The following is a 22,974-nucleotide window of genomic DNA, read 5'->3' as shown; positions in this document are numbered from 1 at the left end:
ATGAGACGATATTGAGACGATATTACCCAGTATGAGCCAGACTAAGGAGAGCAGAGGAGAGGTCAGAGGGTGAGGGGGAAACTGCTCAATGGGTCATGTTTGTACCCCCCAACAACGTAGGCCTAGAGAGAGGTCAGGGGCCGGACTGCAGGTCACCATGGTCAGCATGGGTGTTGAGACCTGTAAAGAGAGAGAGAGAGCGAGAGCGTGGCACAGAACTACGAGGAAGACAGTAAACACAGATTATGAGACGATATTACCCAGTATGAGCCAGACTAAGGAGAGGAAACTGCTCAGAGGATCGTGTATGTGCCCCCCAACAACGTAGGACAAGAGAGACTTCACGGGCTGGACTGCAGGTCAGCATGCAGGTCTTGAGACCAGTGTGAGCCAGACTACGGAGAGAAAGGGAGAGGTTAGAGGGTGAGAGGGAAACTGCTCAGTGGATCGTGTTTGTGCCCCCCGACAACATAGGCCAGGGCAGCATAGCTGTGCTACACACAAGGTCTAAGGCTAACTGTACACCTTACTAAACAGAAAAGTTTTAAGTCTAGTCTTAAAGGTGGAGGCAGTGTCTGCCTCTCGGACCCAGATTGGTAACTGGTTCCAAAATAGCGGTGCCTGATAGCTGAAAGCTCGTCCTCCCATTCTACTTTTATGAATCCTAGGAACTACAAGTAAACCTGCACTGATCTGAGTGTCCTATTAGGAACATATGGTACAATCAGGTCCTGCAGATACAATGGAGCAAGTCCATGAAGAGCCTTGTAGGTTAGAAGAAGGATCTTGAAGTGTATTCTTGAGTCCACTGGGAGCCAGTGAAGAGACACTAGGACAGGAGAGATATGATCCCTTTGGCTGCTTCCTGTCAGAACTCTAGCTGCTGCGTTCTGGATCAGCTGCAGACTGTTGATGGAGTAATGTGGACATCCTGACAATAAAGAGTTGCAGTAGTCCAGTCTTGAAGTGACAAAAGCATGGATGAGCTTTTCAGCATCACTCTGGGAGAGGATGCTCCTGATCTTAGTAATATTACGCAGGTGAAAGAAAGCGGTCTTGGAGACCTGCTTAATATGAGAGACAAATGACATGTCTTGATCAAAGATGACTCCAAGGTTCCTCACAGTCGTAGTGGAGGCCAGAGTAATTCCGTCCAGAGAGAAGGTATTATCTGATAAACTAGTTCTGAGATGTTTAGGTCCAAAAACAATGACCTCAGTCTTGTCCGAGTTTAATAGTAAAAAGTTGGAGGACATCCAGTCCCTTATGTCCTTTAGACACGCCTGTAGTCTGACTAGCGGCTCTGTTTCTTCAGGCTTCATGGATAAAAACAGCTGGGTATCATCAGCATGACAGTGAAAGTTTATGCCGTGCTTCTGGATGATGTTTCCTAGAGGGAGCATGTAGAGGGTGAACAGGATCGGTCCGAGCACAGAACCCTGTGGAACACCGTGGTTAACCCTTGTACCTGTGGAAGAAACATCATTAGCATGAACAAATTGAAATCTGTCAGATAAATATGATTTAAACCAGCACAGTGCTGTTCCTGTAATCCTGATCTCATGTTCTAATCTGTGTAGCAGGATATGATGATCTACGGTGTCGAAGGCAGCACTGAGATCCAGTAGAACGAGTACAGAGACGAGACCCCGGTCCGATGCCATGAGGAGGTCATTGGTGACTTTAAGCAGTGCTGTTTCAGTGCTGTGATGGGCTCTGAATCCAGACTGGAAAGCATCGAGCAGACTGTTCCTATGCAGGTGGTCATTTAGCTGACTCACAACAGCTCTTTCGAGTATTTTGGAGATAAAGGTGAGGTTGGAGATCGGTCTGTAGTTTCCTAAGACGTCCGGGTCCAGTGAAGGTTTTTTAAGTATCGGAATGATCACAGCAGTTTTAAAAGCCTGCGGTACATATCCTGTTTCCAGAGACAAGTTGATCTGTCCTAATATAGACTCTCTGATCAGAGGAATAGCATCCTTAAAGAGCCGTGAAGGGATCGGATCCAGAAGACAGGTAGTAGACTTGCAGATGCTGGTGGTCAGCTCAGGGAGGCCGATGGGCACGAAGCAGTCCAGAGTTAAATCAGTTAGATCATGTAGATCAGGTGTATCCTCAGTGGTCACAGAGAGATTGTGCTTGATTTGTCCTCTAATAGTGGTGATTTTATCGGTGAAGAAGCTCATGAAGTCTTCACTACTAAGAGCTACAGGAATGCAAGGCTCCACAGAGCTGTGGCTCTTTGTCAGCCTGGCCACAGTGTTAAAGAGAAAGCGCGGGTTGTTCTTGTTTTCTTCTATTAGCGATGAATAGTAGGCTGTCCTAGCTTTGCGAAGGGCCTTCTTATACGTCAGCAGACTGTCTCTCCAGGCCCTGCAGTGTTGTTGACAAAGCGGTCCAGCTCTGCAGGAGTAATATTTAAGTTGGTACCCCCATCAGTACTGGGGACTGTGGGGAGTACTGGTAGGTAGTGATGGGTTTTCGAGGCTTGTTGAAGCCTCGACACCTGATTCAAGAAAAAGGTTCATTACTCGAGGCTTCATTGACACAGTAGCTCGAATAGGACATCTAGTGGTGAATAAAATGAACTGCGGTGTGTGTTATTGGTTCATGGATCTTTGGGATTTGACTGCCCATGCACAGTCTCGTTCCACTACAGGTTTCACTGGTTTCAAGCTAACACAATACAGTACATATGTAACTGTCACATAAATAGGTTTAGTGAAAGATTTTTAAGTTGATGTTAAATGTGTTAAAACATAAGAAGAAGAAATAATAATTTAGTTAAAATGAACTATTGTTTAATTTTCTTCTTTATTTGAATGTTTATTTACAAAGCAAAGAGCAGAGGTCACATGGCCGGAAGTTAATTTACACCAAGGTATTATGGGTATGCTAGCATGAATGCAATGTGATGCACGTTCTGAGAGAAAGCGTATTCTACATGTGGTTCGACAGGTGCACACGGTAAATGTTTATTTTATTTGTTGTGCACGTTATTTTCTGTCACTATCTTTGTGTTACATGATTATGACAAATTCATTGTGTAGCTATTTGCTAGATGCCAACGAGCTTTGGACTTCTATGGACATTTTCATTTGGAATTTACATGAACTGCAGAGCAGTTTGTTTATTGTTTGTATTTATTTATTTTATAGTTTTCACGGTGTCACAGACGGTGTCGGGTGTTTGGTTTTGAGGAGAGAATAAAACCCCTAAAAAGACATCTGTACGATGCGTGGCCAATATTTATTCGAACCAGTGTAGCTACAACATATATTAAAGAAAGATGTTATTACCATTATACTAATATATTGTTTAGATGTTTAATTGCAGTAAGTAACACAAACCTAGTGACAGGGTTTCGATCCTGTGTAAAGGAGTGAAGTGTTTCATATGACGTAAGTCACATGATTTTTCCTAAAGCAGGCACTTACGTTTGACTGTAAGTGTGACTATGACGAACCTAGAAATAATATCACATTTCAGTTGCACTGCTATGGGATTTGACCTGGATAATTACTGATAATATAAAATAATAATTATAATCACATATGTTGTGTTAAGAATACTTGAAATGCATAGGAAAGTCTGTTTTGGGGTTCATTGGTGATTCACATGACAAACCGAACCAATCACATGGTTCGAAGCACTCAACTGCTTCAAACGTCACTGAAGTGGTTCAAACGTCACTAGTCACGTGACCGAAGCAAGCCTCGGCACAGTGGTTTGAAACAATTGCTTTATGAGCTACCGCGCATGTGTCGAAGCCTTGGGTGTCAGAGGACCATCCTTACTGGTAGGATTGCTGTCCTAAACTGCTTTACGGCGTCTTCAGACAGACATCTGCTGTAGTAGACCTTTTCCTCAGGTGCTGGTAGGTCTGAAAGAGAGAAGTCAAAGGTTATTAATGAGTGATCTGAAAGAACAGGATTTTGAGACCACACTAGCAGGTTCTCAGCTTCCAGGCCGTAGGTGAGAACCAGGTCGAGGGTGTGACTGTGACAGTGTGTGGGTTCATTTACTAACTGAGAGAACCCAACTGAATCCAAGAGTGAGTTGAAGGCAGTCTTCAGACTGTCGGAGTCGACGTTCATATGAATGTTAAAGTCACCCACTATAATGACTTTATCTGTGCTAAGCACTAAACTTGATAAGAAGTCTGAAAACTCCAGCAGGAACTCTGAATAAGCAGCAGCAGGTGGACGATACACTATGACGAGTAAAACAAATTCTGACTTCTTCCAGCTTCCGTGAGACAGGCTGAGACTGAGACTCTCAAAAGAAGTATGAGTAGACCTAGGTTTAGGATTCATCTGAAGACTGGAGCAGTAGATTGCTGCCACTCCTCCTCCACGACCTGTAACTCTAGGAACATGACAGTTAATATAACAAGACGGAGTTGATTCATTTAAAGCAACATATTCTTCATCCTGTAACCAAGTCTCAGTGAGACAAAATATATCAGTGTGATGATCAATAGTTAAGTCATTAACTAAGAGTGACTTAGAGTGGAGGGATCGTATGTTAAACAATCCACACCCCAGTGTTCTATGTGTTTGTGTGTGTTAGTGTGTATTTTTATGAGGTTATTATGATTAATATATCTTAACTTGTGTGCTTGATGAACTGTGGGAGGACGTGTGACCGTCACCACTTCAATAACATTATTAAGCTTAGTGTTTCTATGTGTAGTTGTATTTAATGTGTTTTTGAGGGCGGCAGTCCTCCAGAAGCAGCAGAGAGGTGTGTAGGACAGCGACTCTGCCTCCTGGCCTCGACCCTGGGTTGTCAGGTTGGTCTAATAAACTTGGCTATGTTGCTAGAAATCAGAGCTGCACCACCCTGGGTGGGATGGATGCCATCTCTCCTAATAAGGTCAGGTTTCCCCCAGAAAGTTTCCCAGTTATCTATAAAATATCTATAAAATTACCCTGTTTCATCAGATTACATTACTCTAATGCTCACCAGTCTCTCTGACACCCTGCAGTGATCTCCTCCTTTGCCTCTGGATGCATTCATCTGTTTTTGGTCACAGGAACTCTTTTATGGTCTTTTATGATCATAAACCTGTTTTTTACAAACATTCCTCCAGCTGAGGCTTCAAAAAGGAGAAAATATTCTGATGGAAAATATCAGAATATTTATCCATAATTCACTCACACAGAGGAAAATCCCATTTTGTTGCCAAATATATGTGACCCAAAACATTTTTTCCAGCTGGTTGTTGTAGATGGACTGATGGTGACATCTAGCGGCCAACGTGGTAAATTACACGTTCGTTTGTACAGTATGATTTGAGTCTGCGTGTCTGTGGGTCGAATTCAACAGTCAGAAATAACAGAAATCATTTATTTATCAGTGAGCCAACAAGTGAAGTAAAGACTGTGTGATCTCACTTTACTAGATTAAAGTTATATATTTATTAGAAAAAAACTCATAATTAGAAGAAAGTGTACATTTAGAAGGTTATATTTTGACATCTGAATATGATTTGTAAAATATAGCTTCAAGCAGCAAAGGAGGCTGAAGTAACTGCAGTAACACAGTTTAGTTAACGCAGAGAAACAGTCTCTAGCACTCCAAGGATTCACAGCACAATTACATTGCCCTCTAGTGGCCAAACTGCCCCAAATTTGTTATGATCCATTCCAAAGGGGTCGAGGATCATGTGACCAAATTTGGCCTGAACATGATACGGCAAAGTGCTGCTGAGAAATGAGCTCACTTCCTGTCACTTCGCCATAAAATTTGATTGGCTGTGATGACTGAATGCTTTGGCAGACAAAACTTTCACGTGATAAGTTTTATCAGCAATGGTCTGAAGATTATCTCTGCAAAGTTTTGTGACAGTTATGTGGCCTGTGAATAACTAGTTTTGGTTTTGACAAAATGCAACCTGGCAGCCAAATTATTACGCTGAAAGGAAACGTTGGCAAGAATCTTCAGTGGGACTATGAACAGTATGAGGAGAACTTAGAATTCAGTTTCTCCTGAATCCTTGGAGTGCTAAAGACCATTTCTCTGACCTAACTACACTGTGTAAACTCCTGATTCTGTTTTGTAACTTATTAAATATTAAAAATGTTTTTCATAATAATAATAATAATATTTAACAGACAGTTCTCCATGATGACATCACCTGTAGTAAGATAATTAGATACAATAAACATGGCAGAAATAATTTATTTATCAGTGAGCCAACTAGTGAAGTAAAGAGTGCAGAGTGCTTTACTAAATTAAAGTTTTATATTTATTAGAAAATAAGTACATTTATTTGGAAGAAGGGTGAAACAACCAGCTGTGACGTTAAATAGATCACATCAATAAAATAAAAAGGTCTCTGTCTTCCATCATCATGTCAGACAGCTGAGTAATAAACTGAATTAATAAAATAAACATGGTCAGAGGGTCAGTCAGCACCATGTTGGACCTAATCTGAACTTTTTGACTTTTGACTCTCTCAGGTTGTTTGGAGTTTACTGAACATCGATGATGATCAAACAGATTTTACAAGATCCACTTATTATTACAGCTTCATAGACATGTAAAGCAGCAGCACAATGACTCAAACACCAGAAAACCTGGATCACAGGCACACACAGAGTTAAAAACATGAGACTGATTATTTTACAGATTAATAAATTTCATCATTTCATCATCTCGATATTTCATTCAACATGTATTTAAAAAAGAAGGGCAGGGTAACACAAGGACTGAGACCTCATGATAACAGTGGAGACCAGTCTGGACCCCATACTCCCGGAGCACCTACCACAAAATGCCACGAGGGACACAGTCGAACGCCTTCTCCAAATCCACAAAACACATGTGGATTGGTTTGGCAAACTCCCATTAACCCTCCAGCACTCTGTGGAGGGTGTAGCTGGTCCAGTGTTCTGCAGCCAGATCGAAAACAGCATTGTTCCTCCTGTGTCCAAGGTTCGACTATAGGCTGAATTCTCCTCTCCAGTACCCTGGCATAGACTTTCCAAGGGAGACTGAGGAGCTTGATCCCTCTATAATCAATCACGCCCTCCGGTCCCCCCCAAAAGAGGGACCACCACCCCGGTCTGCCAGTCCAGCAGCACTGGCCCCAATTGCCACGCAACGTTGCAAAAGCACATGAACTAAGACAGCCCCACAACGTCCAGAGACTTAAGGTACCCAGGGTGGCCTTGCCACTGGGGAGCTTTTTAACTACCTCGGCACGAGTTCACAGCTGAGTCCTCAGCCTCTGCTTCCATAGTGGGAGGCATGTTGGTGGGATTGAGGAGAACCTCAAAGTATTCCTTTCACCATCCGATAACATCCCCAGTCGAGGTCAACAACTCCCCACCATCATTGTAAACAGTGTTGGTAGAGTACTGTTTCCCCCTCCTGAGGCACTGAACGGTTTTCCAGAATCTCTTTGAGGCTGACCACGGAGGAGGACTCTCCTCCATGGCCTCCCCGACACCTCTCAGGCCCGGGTTTTTGCCTCTGCAACTGCCCTGGCTGCAGCACACATGGCCTGCCGATACCCATTATCTGCCTCGGAAGTCTCACAAGCCAACCAGGCTCAATAGGACTCCTTCTTCCCCTTGACGGCATCCCTGACTTCTGGTGTCCATTACCGGGTCCGGGGACTGCTGCCACGACAGGCATCGGAGGCATTGTGGCAAAAGCTTCGGACAGCCGCATCGACAATGGAGGCAGAGAACATGGTCCACTCAGACTCGATGTCCAACCTCCCTCGGAATCAGCCAATCATTCAGTTTAATTTTATTTGTACAGCACCTTGTACAATCAGACTTGTCTCTAGGTGCTTTACAGAGTCAGAGTCTTCAGACTGTCAGAGTGGATATATGAATGTTAAAGTCACCCACTATAATGACTTTATCTGTGCTGGGAACTAATCTAGATATGAAGTCTGAGAACTGGAGAAGAAACTCTGAATAAGCAGCAACAGGTGGACGATACGCTACAATGAGTAAAACTGGCTTTCCTGCCCTCCAGCTGTGGTGACCGGCTGAGAGAGGCAGTCCTACAGAAGCAACAGAGAAGCTGGGTTGTCAGGGGATTTCTAGGAGGTATCTAATACATTTGTCCAAATTGCTCAAGATCTACTACTGTTTAATCAAACTGATCTGCTGTTTTAGCCCTGTGATTTTTAACAAGCTACCTTAAAGTCTGAGTTCACACATTTTGTTTTTTAGCTGGTTGTTGTAGATAGACTAATAGTGACACCTAGTGGTGCAGTAGTTAGACTGTCACCTCAATCCTGACTGGGGCCTTTCTGTGTGGAGTTTGCATGTTCTCCCTGTGCCTGCATGGGTTCTCTCCTGGTATTCTGGCTTCCTCCCTCATTCTAAAGATGTGCTGAGGTTAATTGGTCACTCTAAATCGCCCGTAGGTGTATCTGTCTGTCTGTGTGTTGCCCTGCGATGGACTGGTGACCTGTCCAGGGTGTACCTTACCTCTCACCCATAGTTAGCTGGAATAGACTTCAGCCACCCATGACCCTGCACTGCAGGACGAAGCTGGTTACTAGAAGATGGATGGATGTGTTTGTCGACTTAAGTAATCAGAAATAACAGAAATCATTTATTTATCAGTGAGCCAACAAGTAAAGTAAAGACTGCAGAAAGTGTACTGACTTTACTAAATTAAAGTTTTATATTTATTAGAAAATAAGAACATTTGTTTGGAAAAAAGATTATGTTTTTATTTTAGAACATGATTGGTAAAATATGAGATTAAACTTGACCCTAGACAGAAAATTAAATAATAACAATAAAAATACAGCAGGAAACATGTAGTAGGACGAGATAAAGCACAAACACAGAATAATAAAGTTAAAATAATACAGACTCGTTCTTAAAGAGAGAGATATGGTTTATTGATGGATTGTTGGCCTCAGGCTGAATCAACCAGCTGTGATATTTGGTAGATCACATCAATAAAATAAAAAGGCACAGTTTGTCTTCCATCATCATGTCAGACAGCTGAGTAGTTACTTGAATTAATAACACAAACATGGTCAGAGGGTCAGTCAGCACCATGTTGGGCCTGATCTGAACCTTTTGACTTTTGACTTTCTCTCAGGTTGTTTGGAGGTTACTGAACATCGATGATTTGCATGCTAACATCTTCACTGAAGGTCAGGTAGGAGTACGTCTCGGCTCCCAGGCGGTTTGGGAACTGGAATTTAGTGTCTTCTGAGAGAGTCACCACAAACCCATCAGGGGTGAACTCAACGACTATCTGAAAGACAAAGATGAGGGGATGACACACAAACTCCAGCAGAGGTCACCAACTCACAGAAAAATACACACACACACCTTGAACTCCTGCCCCAGGCTAAGGGGATTGCCCTCCCTGATCTCCTCACCCCAGCTTCCTCCCTCACAGCTGTTGTAGACCACCACGTTCTCGTTAAAGCGAGGGTTGATGTGCAGTGCGATGTCATCCTCGTTGGGACCAATGTTCACTGCAAAGCTGCACAGACACACAAACAGTGAGTGTCAGTATGGATGTAAACAATGTGGCCCTCATGGATGATAGTGAGTCAGATAATGTAGTGTAATGACAGCATATTTCATAGCTGAGAGGATCAAACTTTTCCTTTTAGGACATGAATTTTAAGAAGTTATTATCTCATTTAATATTTAAACAGAAATTATATCTATTCTGTTAAACTCCTGCTTCTGTTTTATAATAATATATAATAATAATCTATGTCACTAACAGACACTTCCCCATGATGACATCTGCTGTAGTAATGTAATTAGATACAATACACATGGAGGTCCTTGGATTTGGAGACTTACCGCTCTGAGGTATTGGGGTTGGAGACGAGGGTCAGCGTCTGTCCCACGCTGAAGGAAATGTTTTTGACTGTCTTTCCCTGTGTGAGGACAAAGTGCTGTTATTGTGCTGTAATACAAACATTTTACAAGGTCCACTTATTATTACATTACAAAATCAAACTTCCTGTGTGGGCTATACTAATAGTGCAAGAGACTTTTATGTGCGTGTCTGGATGTATTCAGTATGTGTGCTGATTTTTGTCTTCCGACTCCAAAACAAACCCCAATGAAGAGGGATATTTAAAAAATTCAAGGGGGCGCAGTTGAGCAATTTTGCCCCGCCTACTTGTGAGACCCCCATCAGCTGCTAGGACACGCCCCCGTGAACGTGTATGGACACCATTGCACGCAGCTTCACGTCCTTCATAGTGTAGCTTCACCAACAAGTTGGGTACCAGAGAGGGTTCTGGATTTTTAATAAAAGGACTAAATACATTAACAGGACAAGCTTTTGGCCAGGTTTTCTTTACCCCTGGAGAAGAGTTTTGTGCTTGAACCTCATAGATCCGATTGGCAAACCAACCCATGGATTACCCAGCACTGCTGAAAGGACAGCACGTCGTACTGTCTTAAAAGTGCTGTGTGTGACACACACTGATAACAGACATTATACTGACATAGTTGATATGGAAATGTGTATTGCGTGAGCAGTGTAAACCTAGGAGTGCGTTTTAACTTGCAATTTAAATGTGATGTAAAATAGATCGACCGGTCGATAAATAAAATTAGGTTAAAGCAGAAGAACTCAAAATGTAACCTTTTCATGTTTCAACTTTAATGCAAAAGTTAAGGTGGAAAGCTACAAATTGGCATTTTAAAGGTGCTTTATGAAGAAGGAGTGCCTGAAATGTTTGTTCCTTGTTGTAGTACACTGCCAGCTTTCCATTTAAACATTCTTGTTCCAACTCATTACATTAAACTCACCACTCCTACCAATCTAGAACTGGTCCAGTAGCTTATCTTCCTTTGACTAATAACATAGGTGCTACATGTGCATGAAAGTAATCAACCCCCAATTGTCTGCTTACATATGAGTGGTATAAAAACACACAGAGATGATACTCACTGTCATCTTTATAGATTCACTTGGTCAGAGCGGAGCAGAAGTGGTGGTGCAGGTGCAGCAGGATACAGCCTCTCTGAACCTCTCACTGCTGACTTATATGCAGCATGGGAGGTTCCCTTCAGCCCTGAGTGACAGCTCAGACAGCCAATCATTCAGTTTTATTTTGTTTGTACAGCACCTTTTACAATCAGACTTGCCTCTAGGGGCTTTTCCAGAGTTAAAGGCTTCAGACTGTCAGAGTGGACATATGAGTGTAAAAGCCACCTACTATAATGGCTTTATCTATGCTGTAACTAGATATGAAGTCTGAGAACTGGAGCAGGAACTCTGAATAAGCAGCAGCAGGTTGATGATACACTACAACGAGTAAAACCGGCTTTTCTAACCCTAGCCCTCTAGCTGTGGTGAGTCAGGCTGAGAGAGACTCTCAAAACAACTATGAGTAGATTTAGGTTTTAGGATTGAGGTAGTCTTACAGTAGCAACAGAGAAGCTGGGTTGTCAGGAGGTTCATTATCTAATACACTTTCCAAATTGCTCGAGATCTACTACTGTTTTTTATTGTTGACAATTTTAACCAGTCCTCAGAACATGTTACTTAGTATCTGTTTAGGCTGAAGAGAAAGCGTTGTGTTTTTGTGTCCCTTAGATTGTTGTTGGTGGCATACACCCTTTTGTTTTGACGTCATCAAGGTGTGGCTGCTTTTCAAACCAAAGTCTTGTTTTTCATAACCAGATTAGTTGGAAACTCTGTGACATTCAGCTGAAAGAAGGAGTGACAGCAGGTTTTTGCATAGATTCTCAGTGATCAGACCAAAAAAACAGTTATGATCACATCTCACAGTGAGCTTTACACCAAATCTAAAAGTCTGTCCTCTTAAAGAAAACATCATGAACGTGACTGATCAGCAGCTTCTTTTGTAAGAAGACAAAGTTTAAATATGACCTTCAGTGTGAGTATTGATGATAATCTGATACTGTCAGGGAAGTTTTAATGAAAAATGCTGTTTATGCTGTTTATGCTGTTTTAGCTGATTGTACAAGCTTTCTTTAAGATCGAGTTCACACTGTGCAATCAAAGAGAGCAGGATTCAGGCCGTATCTGCAAATAGCCATCCAGCTTTTCTTTGAGAAGCACACATCCAGTTAGATTTCAACGCAACTGCTCTCTCTCTCTCTCTCTCTCTCAGACACACACACACACATATTACCCTCTGTTTCATCAGATTACATTACTCTAATGATCACCAGTCTCTCTGACACCCTGCAGTGATGTCCTTCTTTGCCTCTGGATGCATTCATCTGATCTCATGTTTTTGGTCACTGGAACTCTTTTATAGTGTTTTATGATCATAAATCTATTTTTTACAAACATTCCTCCAGCTGAGGCCTCAAAAAGGAGAAAATATTCTTCTCATTTTGTTGCCAAATATATGTGACCCAAAACATTTTCTTTCAGCTGGTTGTTGTAGATGGACTGATGGTGACACCTAGCGGCCAACGTGGGTAATTACATGTTCGTTTGTACAGTATGATTTGAAGCTGGATCCATACTCCGCGAGACAAAGACATTTTTCCCCCCTGCAGACGTTACGCCCACAAAATGACGTCATTTTTTGTCTCTGACCGCCCGCTGATCCGCACTCCTGTGCACAGGGTCCGGGCCGAACTTTGTCTTTCAAGGCTGTGCGGCAACCATGCTGTGATTGGTCGGAATTTATTGTGGGCGTGATGAAAGTGGAGAAGCGCAAGAGCCTCTCCAGGTATATAGGTAGGTGTATAAACAGCACTGATTCAACAGATTTAGATAAGACCATACTGGTTTTGCATGATGAGCAATAAAAGAAAGAAAGAAAGGCAAGTCACGGTGAAAAGACCTTTTTTATTTATCTCTTACCACCCGTGGAGTGCGTTCTCCGCTCTTTGTCTTGCGGAGTATGGAACAGCCTTGAGTCTGTGTGTCTGTGGGTCGAATTCAACAGCCAGAAATAACAGAAATCATTTATTTATCAGTGAGCCAACAAGTGAAGTAAAGACTGTGTGATCTCACTTTACTAGATTAAAGTTATATATTTATTAGAAAAAAACACATAATTAGAAGAAAGTGTACATTTAGAAGGTTATATTTTGACATCTGAATATGATTTGTAAAATATAGCTTCAAGCAGCAAAGGAGGCTGAAGTAACTGCAGTAACACAGTTTAGTTAACTCAGAGAAACAGTCTCTAGCACTTCAAGGATTCACAGCACAATTACATTGCCCTCTAGTGGCCAAATTTGTTGTGATCCATTCCGAAGGGGTCAAGGATCATGTGACCAAATTTGGTTATAATAGGTGCTGCTGAGAAATAAGCTCACTTCCTGTCACTTCACCATAAAATTTGATTGGGTGTGATGACTGAATGCTTTGGCAGACAAAACTTTCATGTGATGGTCTGAAGATTATCTGTGCCAAGTTTCGTGACAATCAGGTAAAATATGTGGCCTGTGAATAACTAGTTTTGGTTTTGACAAAATGCAACATGGCGGCCAAATTACGTTGACAGGAAACGTTGGCAAGAATCATCAGTGGGACTATGAACAGTAGGAGAACTTAGAATTCTGTTTCTCTTGAAACCTTGGAGTGCTAAAGACTATTCCTCTGACCTACTGTGTAACTTCAGCCTCCTTCATGCATTTGGCAGCCTCTGTGTCTGCTTCATGACATTCAGACTGAACCAGTGGTCCATGACTGGTTCTGGGTACATTTCAAAGATGTCTGTACTGACAATTTCATTTAACTACATATTGTCAGTTTTAATTATGGGCAGAAATATTTCCAGGAGCTACATCTGCATTCTTTATAAACATGCTCCACCTAGATATTGAGAAACAACTCACTTTTATTTTTAATACTTTAAGTACATTCAAGAGTGCTTACTTACTTACTTAAGAGTTTTACTTAAGTAGGAAGTTTTGAAGAATTGTTGAAGTAGCACTTCTACTTTTACTTAAGAATTTATTTTAATGGTTTATTGCACTTTTACTTAAGTACAAAGCTGCAGTACTTCCTCCACCGCTGTGTGTGCACCGTGACAATAAAAAGCCATCATCAATGGATACCGTGATTCACCATGGCAACAGAGACTGAAACAAAGAGGCCCGCCTACTTTTCTCTTTAAAATGCAGTCAAACAGTTCAATAACAGGGTTGAACATATATTCACAAAAAAGTAACACAGCTGCAGAGAGGAGGTGATGTGAAAGAATTTATTTGTTTGCAACAATGCAGCAGTTTATTATTTAATTAGTCTTAAAAATACCTTTGATCTTAAAATTCATTTTCATAAAGAAAGACAGAAAGTACAGATGTCGGCTAAAATATAATTAATAATGAATGAAATATGAAAATATAATAAAATTAATTTAGTATAATGTTATATTTGATTTTAATATACTCAACAAAAATATAAACGCAACACTTTTGTTTTTGCTCCCATGTTTCATGAGATGGACTTGAAGATCTAAACTTCATTCCAGATACACAATATTACCATTCCTCTCAAACATTGTTCACAAATCTGTCTAAATGTGTGATAGTGAGCACTTCTGCTTTGCTGAGATAATCCATCCCACCTCACAGGTGTGCCACATCAAGATGCTGATCTGACATCATGATTAGTGCACAGGTGTACCTTAAACTGCCCACAATAAAAGGCCACCCTGAAATGTGCATTTTGTTTCTGCTTTATTGGCGGTCTGGGGACTCAGAACCAGTCAGTATCTGGTGTGACCACCATTTGCCTCATGCAGTGCAACACATCTTCTACCATGACCCCACCACCACCATGGGCCACTCGATCCACAACATTGACATCAGCAAAGCGCTCACCCACACGACGCCACACACGCTGTCTGCCATCTGCCCTGAACAATGTAAACCGAGATTCATCCGTGAAGAGAACACCTCTCCAACGTGCTAGATGCCATCGAATGTGAGCATTTGCCCACTCAAGTCTGTTACGGCGACGATCTGGAGTCAGGTTAAGACCCCGATGAGGACGACGAGCATGCAGTTGAGCTTCCCTGAGACGGTTTCTGACAGTTTGTGCAGAAATTGTTTGGTTATGCAAACCAATTGTTTCAGCAGCTGTCTGAGTGGCTGGTCTCAGACGATCTCGGAGGTGAACCTGCTGGATGTGGAGGTCCTAGGCTAGTGTGGTTACTAGTGGTCTGCGGTTGTGAGGCCGGTTGGATGTACTGCCATATTCTCTGAAACGCCTTTGGAGACGGCTTATGGTGGAGAAATGAACATTCAATGCACGAGCAACAGATCTGGTTGACATTCCTGCTGTCAGCATGCCAATTGCACGCTCCCTCAATGCTTGTGGCATCTGTGGCATTTTGCTGTGAGACAAAACTGCACATTTCAGGGTGGCCTTTTATTGTGGCCAGTTTGAGGTACACCTGTGCACTAATCATGATGTCAGAGTGTAGATGTTCAGCAGTTTCACATTAAAGTTACAGATCTGGAATGTTTTTAGTCGCCTTAGAGGCTGAAGTTTTGCATAATGTCTGATAAGCTGGCACTGTGTGTGTTCAGGAATTTGACCGACACCACACCACACAACCTGTTTACTGCAAAGTAATAATAAAAGAACATTCCCTCAGATTGAGTTTACTTGATCTCAGTGCTTTGGATGCGCGCGCCTCCTTCAAAGGAGAGGCCGGTGTATTTGTCTTCTTCCAGGCGGTTTGGGAAGGTGAATGATTTGTCTTGGAGATTCCCCTGGAACCCAGCACGGGTGAAGTTAATGACGATCTGAAAGACAAAGATGAGGGGGGTGACACACAAACTCCAGCAGAGGTCACTAAAACACAGAAAAACACACAAACACACACCGTGAAATCCTTCCCCTGGGTGAAGGGATTGCCCGGCTGGCGGATCTCTGAACCCCAGACTCCCCCCTTACGGCTGTTGAAGACCACCATTTCGTCATCACTGCTCACACTAAAGCGAGGGCTGATGCGCAGAGCAATGTCATTGTTGTTGGAATTGTTAATGTTCACCGCAAAGCTGCACAGACACAAAAAGCAGTGAGTGTCAGCATGGATGTAAACAATGTGGCCCTCACGGATGATAGTGAGTCAGATAATATGGTGTAAAAAGGATCAAAGAGGATCAAAGTAAGTTAACTTATTAAATATTTAAAAATGTTTTTCATAATAATAATAATAATCTATGTCACTAACAGACAGTTCTCCATGATGACATCACCTGTAGTAAGATAATTAGATACAATAAACATGAAGGTCCCTGGAAAATAGTGTTAATAATGAAAACCGACAAATTATATAAAGATGCAAAAAAGTCAAGTTAAACTTATGTCAGTCTCAACTTAAAAGTCAGTTCACAGATTTGTCTCTGATTTGTCTCATAGTTTAGCACAGATGGAGTCACTGAGTCAGATGACTTAGAGGTTTAAAAAATATTGATTGTTCTATAAAGTCATTGCTTTGTTCGATCACACTTTGCTCTCATGGTCTTACCTTGTGGCATTGGATTTGATGAATCCAGTGATGGTCAGCGTCTGTCCCTCCTTGAAGGACCAGTTATTGATGATCATGCCCTGTGAGAGGACACAGTGTGTTATTGTGCAGTAATACAAACATTTTACAAGATCCACTTATTCTTACAGTTTCAGGGAAATGTGAAGCATCAGTGACTCAAACATCAGAAAACCTGGATCACAGCCACAAGCAGAGTTACAAGATGAGAGATTCTGTCTCTGAAAGTGAACAAGCCCCAGCTGTCAGCTGTCTAATCACACACCGAGGTCAATGATGAGGGATACTCACTGTCATCTTTGTAGATTCTCTTGGTCAGAGCGGAGCAGAAGTGGTGGTGCAGGTGCAGCAGGATACAGCCTCTGTGCATCCCTCACAGCTGACTTATATGCAGCATGGGAGGTTCCCTTCAGCCCTGAGCGACAGCTCAGACAGCCAATCATTCAGTTCAGTTTTGATTGTACAGCACCTTGTACAATCAGACTTGTCTCTAGGTGCTTTATAGAAACACAGAGCATGAACCCCCGAGCAAGCAGAAGTAAAGTAAACTGTTTTTAACAGGAAGAAACCTTGAGCAGGACCCGGCTCATGCTGCAATAATCTAAAACATGAAAACACAAAAGTTGTTTTCTTACTGTTGTTTTGCATACAGTGCCTTATCTCTGGCTCTCCCTTACCCTGGCTTTATTCCCAGTTTATTCCAAGCAAACAAAATGATCCAAATAATTTAGGGATGTACAATAACATTACAGGCATATATAGCTGATAATATCAACATTGTTTTGGTTTATTTTGCACTTCATAATTCTGCCATTCTGTCAGAACATGAGGAGTTAAGAGCTAGAGACTGTAGTATGATCAGAGACTAAATGTAGTCTGAAAGAGGTAAGGAGAGGAGGAGATGGCTTTTAACTCTAAAGCAAGAAGAGTCATGACCCTTATTGATAAATCAATCTTGTTAAATATTAGTAGGATGTTGATATGGCAGGTGGACACTTAATAACTCAGGCTAAGCTTCTGTCACACAGAATTGGAAGGGTGTTTTAGAGCCAGTGTTCACAGTAACGAATAACTTCCTCTAAATACATATTTTAGTATATACTAAAGATGGGGTCTAAACACCCACAGTGACCCTGGTCTTGGTAAGCCTGCATGTGTCTCCTTATCAAATCACATCTCTTTAGTCTTTTTCTGCAGGTGTGTTTCCTGAAAACTGTGACATGCAGCTGAAGAACGAGGAAATACATGAAGGAAGCTGGTAGGTGTGATTTGTGATGTGATATAATAAACAAACTCACCTTTGTTAAGTTTGTTATTAAAAAAGACTCAGACAGAAGACGGGTCAAATGTCAGAGTCCACAGGAGAGAACCAGATAGAGGGGGTGATTATGACAGTGTGTGGGTTCATTCACTGTTTGGGAAGAGCCTATTGAATCTTGGAGTGAGTTAAAGGCTGGGTTAAGACCATTGACAGTAGAAACTATAGACAAAGCTTCCAGGACATCACATGTTTGTTTCTGAAGAGCCTTTTGGAGGCTCCGGGACAGCGCCGCCACATTGGCAGTGTAACATTTGTCCAAATTGCTAGAAATCAGAGCTGCTTTTAGAACATTTTTTTATATTGTCTTATTACCTGATTTTCAACATGCAGATTTGTTTTATTTATTATTATTTGTGTTTTTTTATTTAATTTCCTGTCTGCCTGTGTTAAAGACAAAGTTCTTCATTTTTTGTTTTGCTTCTTGTGCAGACTGAAGAACCTTTTCTATAGAAATGAGTGGAAAGTTGATGTAAAGGAAAAACTCACAAAGACAACATGTTGTCCTTCAGATTCAAACATGTGACTGGCTTATATTTTTATCATTTATATTACAACTTTATAGAGTTTTTTTATTACTTTCATTCTATCACTTTGTTGACAAGTTTAATCAGTCAGACTGATCATCTGTCATCAGTAAATGTTAGTATCTGTTCAGATACCAACATTTGTATCAAATGTATCAAATCAATACTAAGAACACATCTATCTAAGAACTGGTATGGTGCCATCCCTAACTTTAGCCCTGTGATTGTTAACAAGCTTCATTTACTAGAAAAACACTTAATGAGAAAAAAGTGTCAATTTATTTAGAAGAATATTATGTTTTGATATTAGAAAAAGATTTGTAAAATATAAGGAGATAAAACTTGATCTTAGTAAAAAATTAATTAAATTAGAAATTAGAGAAATACAGCAGGAAACATTTAGTAGACAAAGCACAAATACAAAACAGAATAATAAAGTTATGGAGAAAATAAGATAATATTTATATAGTATATATATATAGTATTGATCACCTGTATGAAGGACTTCTTAGACCTTCAGCTGTTACTAAAAGATGATCCAGCTTTGTGATTTTAACTCTGATTGATGATTTAAGCTCTCATAATAACGACTTATGATGTAGTGAATGTGATGTTAACAAAGGTTTGTGTATCCACTGTTTGACATAATGTTTAAATTTCTCTCCTCCTCTGCCAGCCCTCAACTTCATTCAAACTTTTCATAAAATGAAGTCACCAAAGTCCTGTGTTGTCACAGATGCTTTAATAGATGTTCAGCATTGAAGTTACAGATCTGGAATGTTTTAGGCACCTTAGAGGCTAAACGCTACAAAGCCAGTGACACCTCTCAGTCTGTCTGTCTGTCAGTCAGTCTGTCTGTCTGTCCGTCCGTCCGTCCATCCGTCCGTCTCTCCGTCTGTCTGTCTCTCCATCTGTCTGTCTCTCCGTCCTCATGTCTGTCTAAGAGGCTGAAGTTTTGCATAATTTCTGATAAGTTGGCACCATGTGTTTACACACAAGCTGTTTACTGCAAATTAATTAAAAAAAACATTCTCTCAGATTGTTCGCCGTTTACTTGATCTCGATGCTTTGGATGCGAACGCCTCCGTCGAAGGTGATGTTGGAGTATTTGTCAGCTCCCAGGCGCTTTGGGAACTGGATTTTAGAGCCGTCTGAGAAATTCACCACAAACCCATCAGGGCTGAACTGAATGACGATCTGAAAGACAAAGATGAGGGGATGACACACAAACTCCAGCAGAGGTCACCAACACACAGAAAAATACACACACACACACACACACACACACCTTGAACTCCTGCCCCTGTGTGAAGGGAAAGCCCCCCTCGCGGATCTCCTGACCCCAGCTTCCTCCATTGCAGGAGTTGCAGACCACCGTGTTCTCGTCCCCGTGCGCGTTAAAGCGAGGGTTGATGTGCAGCTCGATGTCCGTGTCGTTGGGACAAATGTTCACCGCAAAGCTGCACAGACACAAAAGCAGTGAGTGTCAGCATGGATGTAAACAATGTGGCCCTCATGGATGATAGTGAGTCAGATAATGTGGTGTAATGACAGCATATTTCATAGCTGAGAGGATCAAAGTTTAATAAGTCATTATCTCATACTTCATTATGATATTTAAACAGAAAACATAACTGTTCTGTTGAACTCCTGATTCTGTTTCATAACTTACATCTGAAATCATCAAAAACATGATTCTATGTCATCCTCCTGATGATAATCTGCTGTAGTAATATCATCAGATACAGTAAACATGGAGGTCAATAGCTTTATTCATAAAAAAAGGTTAACAAATAATATTAAGATGCAAAAATACAAAAATTGTTGCATGCAAGTTTTCCTTATAAATAGTATTATATACAAGAAGCCTCAAAAGCCACGTCAGTCTTCTAGTTTAGCACAGATGTGGAGTCAGATGACTTACAGGTGTAATATAACATAATATATAAGTCATTGCTTTTCTTAAACACTTTGCTCTCATGGTCTCACTCTGTGGCATCAGGTTTGGGGACTCCAACGATGGTGAGCGTCTGTCCCACCTTGAAGGACATGTTTTTGACCATCATACCCTGTGTGAGGACACAGTGATGTTATTGTGCAGTAATAGAAACACATTTTACAAGATCCACTTCTTATTACAGCTTCAGGCAGGAGGCAGCGCTGGCAGCAGCCTCAGCCAGCTCCATGATCCCTCACTACATCCTCAGAAAGGACCAAACATGTGTTTTCAATTATTCTCCCATTTACAGGCTGGTCCTCCTCCTCCTCCTCCTTCTCCTTCTCCTCTTGCTGGACTGCTCTGAGCTTTGGCTGAGAACACTGAGGAGTGATGAAGGATTACTGAGCAACATTTTCCACACACTGGAAAAAAGGTCTGTTCAGCCGCTACTGTACATGTGGCAGAACATTTGACTCTTGAGCAGGCTTTCTTTGGTTGTGAAATACAGATCAGAGCTGTGACATGATGTAAGAGGGGAAATATCAGCACAGTGACTCAAACGTCAGTGGTAGAGAAGAAAACCTGGATCACAGCCACACTCAGAGTTCAAAAAAATAAATATAAAAGTGAGTACGCTCCCTGTCAGGGATCAATTTCACTTTTATTGTAAGACTCAGAACACTACAGTAGAGCATGGGGACTCCTAATAAACATGTTTGAAGGTTCTGGTTTAGGATTATCCATCAAAATCTAAATTTGAGTTTTGAGATTTTCTTTCTTTTCTGACTTTCTAAACAGGAACTGAATTTTAAAAAGATTCAGAAAAAAAGACAAAATTCTGACGATGGATTTAATTTCGTGAGAAAATAAATAAATAAACCATGAAGAACAGAATTATGATGACTTTTTCCCCTGCTCAGATTTCAATGATTTATAGGGTAGAATATTAAAAAAAAATCTTCAGAAATCTGAGAAGTCAAGAAAGAATTAAAGAATTTCCCCTCGGGGATAAATAAAGTCATTCTGATTCTGATTCTGAAATTTTATAAGATTTAAATTTTGGAAAAACCCATCCACAGAAAATAGCCCAAAAGTCTTCTCCAGTAAAAATACATGCCAAAAATGTAAAGTTAAAAAAATCAAAGATGGACCTTGTGGTGAGCAATAGGAGGAACTAAAACCACACCCAAAAATAAATCCTCCGTTTCACATATCTCCAAAATTCTGCTCTATCTATCTATCTATCTATCTATCTATCTATCTAGATATAAAATGTTGACTTAAATCCATAATGAGAATAGCAGGGAAGGGCGAGGATGACACCACATTCCTTACATGTTGGAGTCCTTCTGTAAAGAGTGTGTGTGTTTAGATATGTAGCACTGCTGCTTTAAGTGTGTGTGGCACTGGGTGGAGGTTTGAGTGACCCTTCTCACACACACACACACACTGTATGACTCGATCAATTTAAGAGCTAGCATCTATTCTGGTCTCCATATTATTGCTTTATTTTATTAAACATGTATCTAATAAAAATAAGGCAGGATGACACAAGGACCTTATTGTAAACTGCAGACAAAGAGACCAGAATGCATTGCTGCCTGGGCTCTGCCAGCTCTGATATGAATGGACAAATGTTAGCAAACATTTTGTTCTCAATTAAATTATATCAGGAGGACTGTGAGAGCACACGCAGCTGCACAGAGCGGTGTAATCCAGCTGAAAAGGGGACTAATGTGCATGAGAATATTTTGACCATAAAAGGCAACTCACATAAGAAAAGTTACACACAAAGGTCTACATGAAAGTAAACAAGCCCCAGCTGTCGGTTGTCTAATCACACACACACAGAGGTCAATGATGAGGGATACTCACTGCCATCTTTGTAGATTCACTCGGTCAGAGCGGAGCAGAAGTGGTGGTGCAGCAGGACCTCGCCTCTCTGCACCCTCTCACAGCTGACTTATATATGCAGCATAGGAGTTTCCCTCAAGCCCTGAGTGACAGCTCAAACAGCCAATAGGATTGCACCATAAACCAACATGAGGTTATAGAGCAGAAATAACTTATTTACAAGTTAACAAGTGATTGTTGACTTTGTTGACACCAGGCTAATCGATCATTTGCTGACATCACACCGTCACCTGGTGTGGTAGAGTCTGTCTGTGAAAGCAGAAACGCAATCCAGCATGGAGGGACAAAAATAGAAATGAATTAGTTGCCAAGGAGACAGCTAAATATTTAGCTCAGCCAGCAGTCTTAATGCAGACTCTACTGTATGTTAGCTTGTAACCGACAGGAAGATCAGATGGCAGCAGAGTCTGAGTGCAGACTTAGAATAACTTCCGTTCAGTGGAGGAATACGTGTAACTGTCTGACTCACAGCAGCAGCAGGCTTCACTTTCAGCTGCTGTCACTCAAACAGCTGCATGTCTCATACATGTCTGTGGATGGACGGTCCTTCTGTCCCATGTTCATGTTCTTATTCTTAAACCACTGTTTAGCTATAGTACAAATCAATAATACTCTGTGACCCTGTGCACTTAAAAGTGAGGACTGGTATCTTGCAGCACACACACAGTAACATTTAGTCTTGACAAAAAGGAAGAAATAAGTTCAGACCTGATAAAAAGGATTGTTCAAGTCTACAAAGCAGAGAATCCAGTGAAGGATTTAACCAGGTCTGATCCTGAAGAGTCAGACAAGACCATCACTAGAGTCCTGCACA

At 41.3% G+C, this 22,974-nt stretch overlaps 3 protein-coding genes across 3 annotated transcripts; all 3 read right to left on the bottom strand.

Moving 5' to 3' along the window:
• Positions 1-8,859: 8,859 nt before the first annotated feature.
• On the bottom strand, positions 8,860-11,012 carry LOC114439413 (beta-galactoside-binding lectin-like). The gene is made up of 4 exons (XM_028411340.1): positions 10,918-11,012; positions 9,813-9,889; positions 9,324-9,480; positions 8,860-9,246 (listed from the first exon to the last, which is right to left on the bottom strand). The coding sequence occupies exons 1-4, from the start codon at positions 10,921-10,923 to the stop codon at positions 9,100-9,102; spliced, it is 387 nt and encodes a 128-aa protein (XP_028267141.1). The 5' UTR covers positions 10,924-11,012; the 3' UTR covers positions 8,860-9,099.
• A 4,286-nt stretch (positions 11,013-15,298) lies between these two features.
• Positions 15,299-22,172, bottom strand: LOC114439412 (beta-galactoside-binding lectin-like). The gene is made up of 5 exons (XM_028411339.1): positions 22,145-22,172; positions 16,754-16,788; positions 16,445-16,524; positions 15,797-15,971; positions 15,299-15,716 (listed from the first exon to the last, which is right to left on the bottom strand). Exons 2-5 carry the CDS (start codon positions 16,757-16,759, stop codon positions 15,573-15,575), a joined length of 405 nt encoding a protein of 134 aa, XP_028267140.1. The 5' UTR covers positions 16,760-16,788; positions 22,145-22,172; the 3' UTR covers positions 15,299-15,572.
• On the bottom strand, positions 19,200-22,233 carry LOC114439410 (beta-galactoside-binding lectin-like). The gene is made up of 4 exons (XM_028411338.1): positions 22,122-22,233; positions 20,297-20,376; positions 19,596-19,767; positions 19,200-19,504 (listed from the first exon to the last, which is right to left on the bottom strand). Exons 1-4 carry the CDS (start codon positions 22,125-22,127, stop codon positions 19,358-19,360), a joined length of 405 nt encoding a protein of 134 aa, XP_028267139.1. The 5' UTR covers positions 22,128-22,233; the 3' UTR covers positions 19,200-19,357.
• Positions 22,234-22,974: the final 741 nt, after the last annotated feature.

This window comes from Parambassis ranga, chromosome 8 (genome assembly GCF_900634625.1).
Source record: "Parambassis ranga chromosome 8, fParRan2.1, whole genome shotgun sequence".
In the NCBI taxonomy this organism is placed as follows: domain Eukaryota; kingdom Metazoa; phylum Chordata; class Actinopteri; family Ambassidae; genus Parambassis; species Parambassis ranga.
The sequence above is the reverse complement of the archived record's forward strand: the minus strand, read 5'-3'. Positions and strand labels throughout refer to the sequence as shown.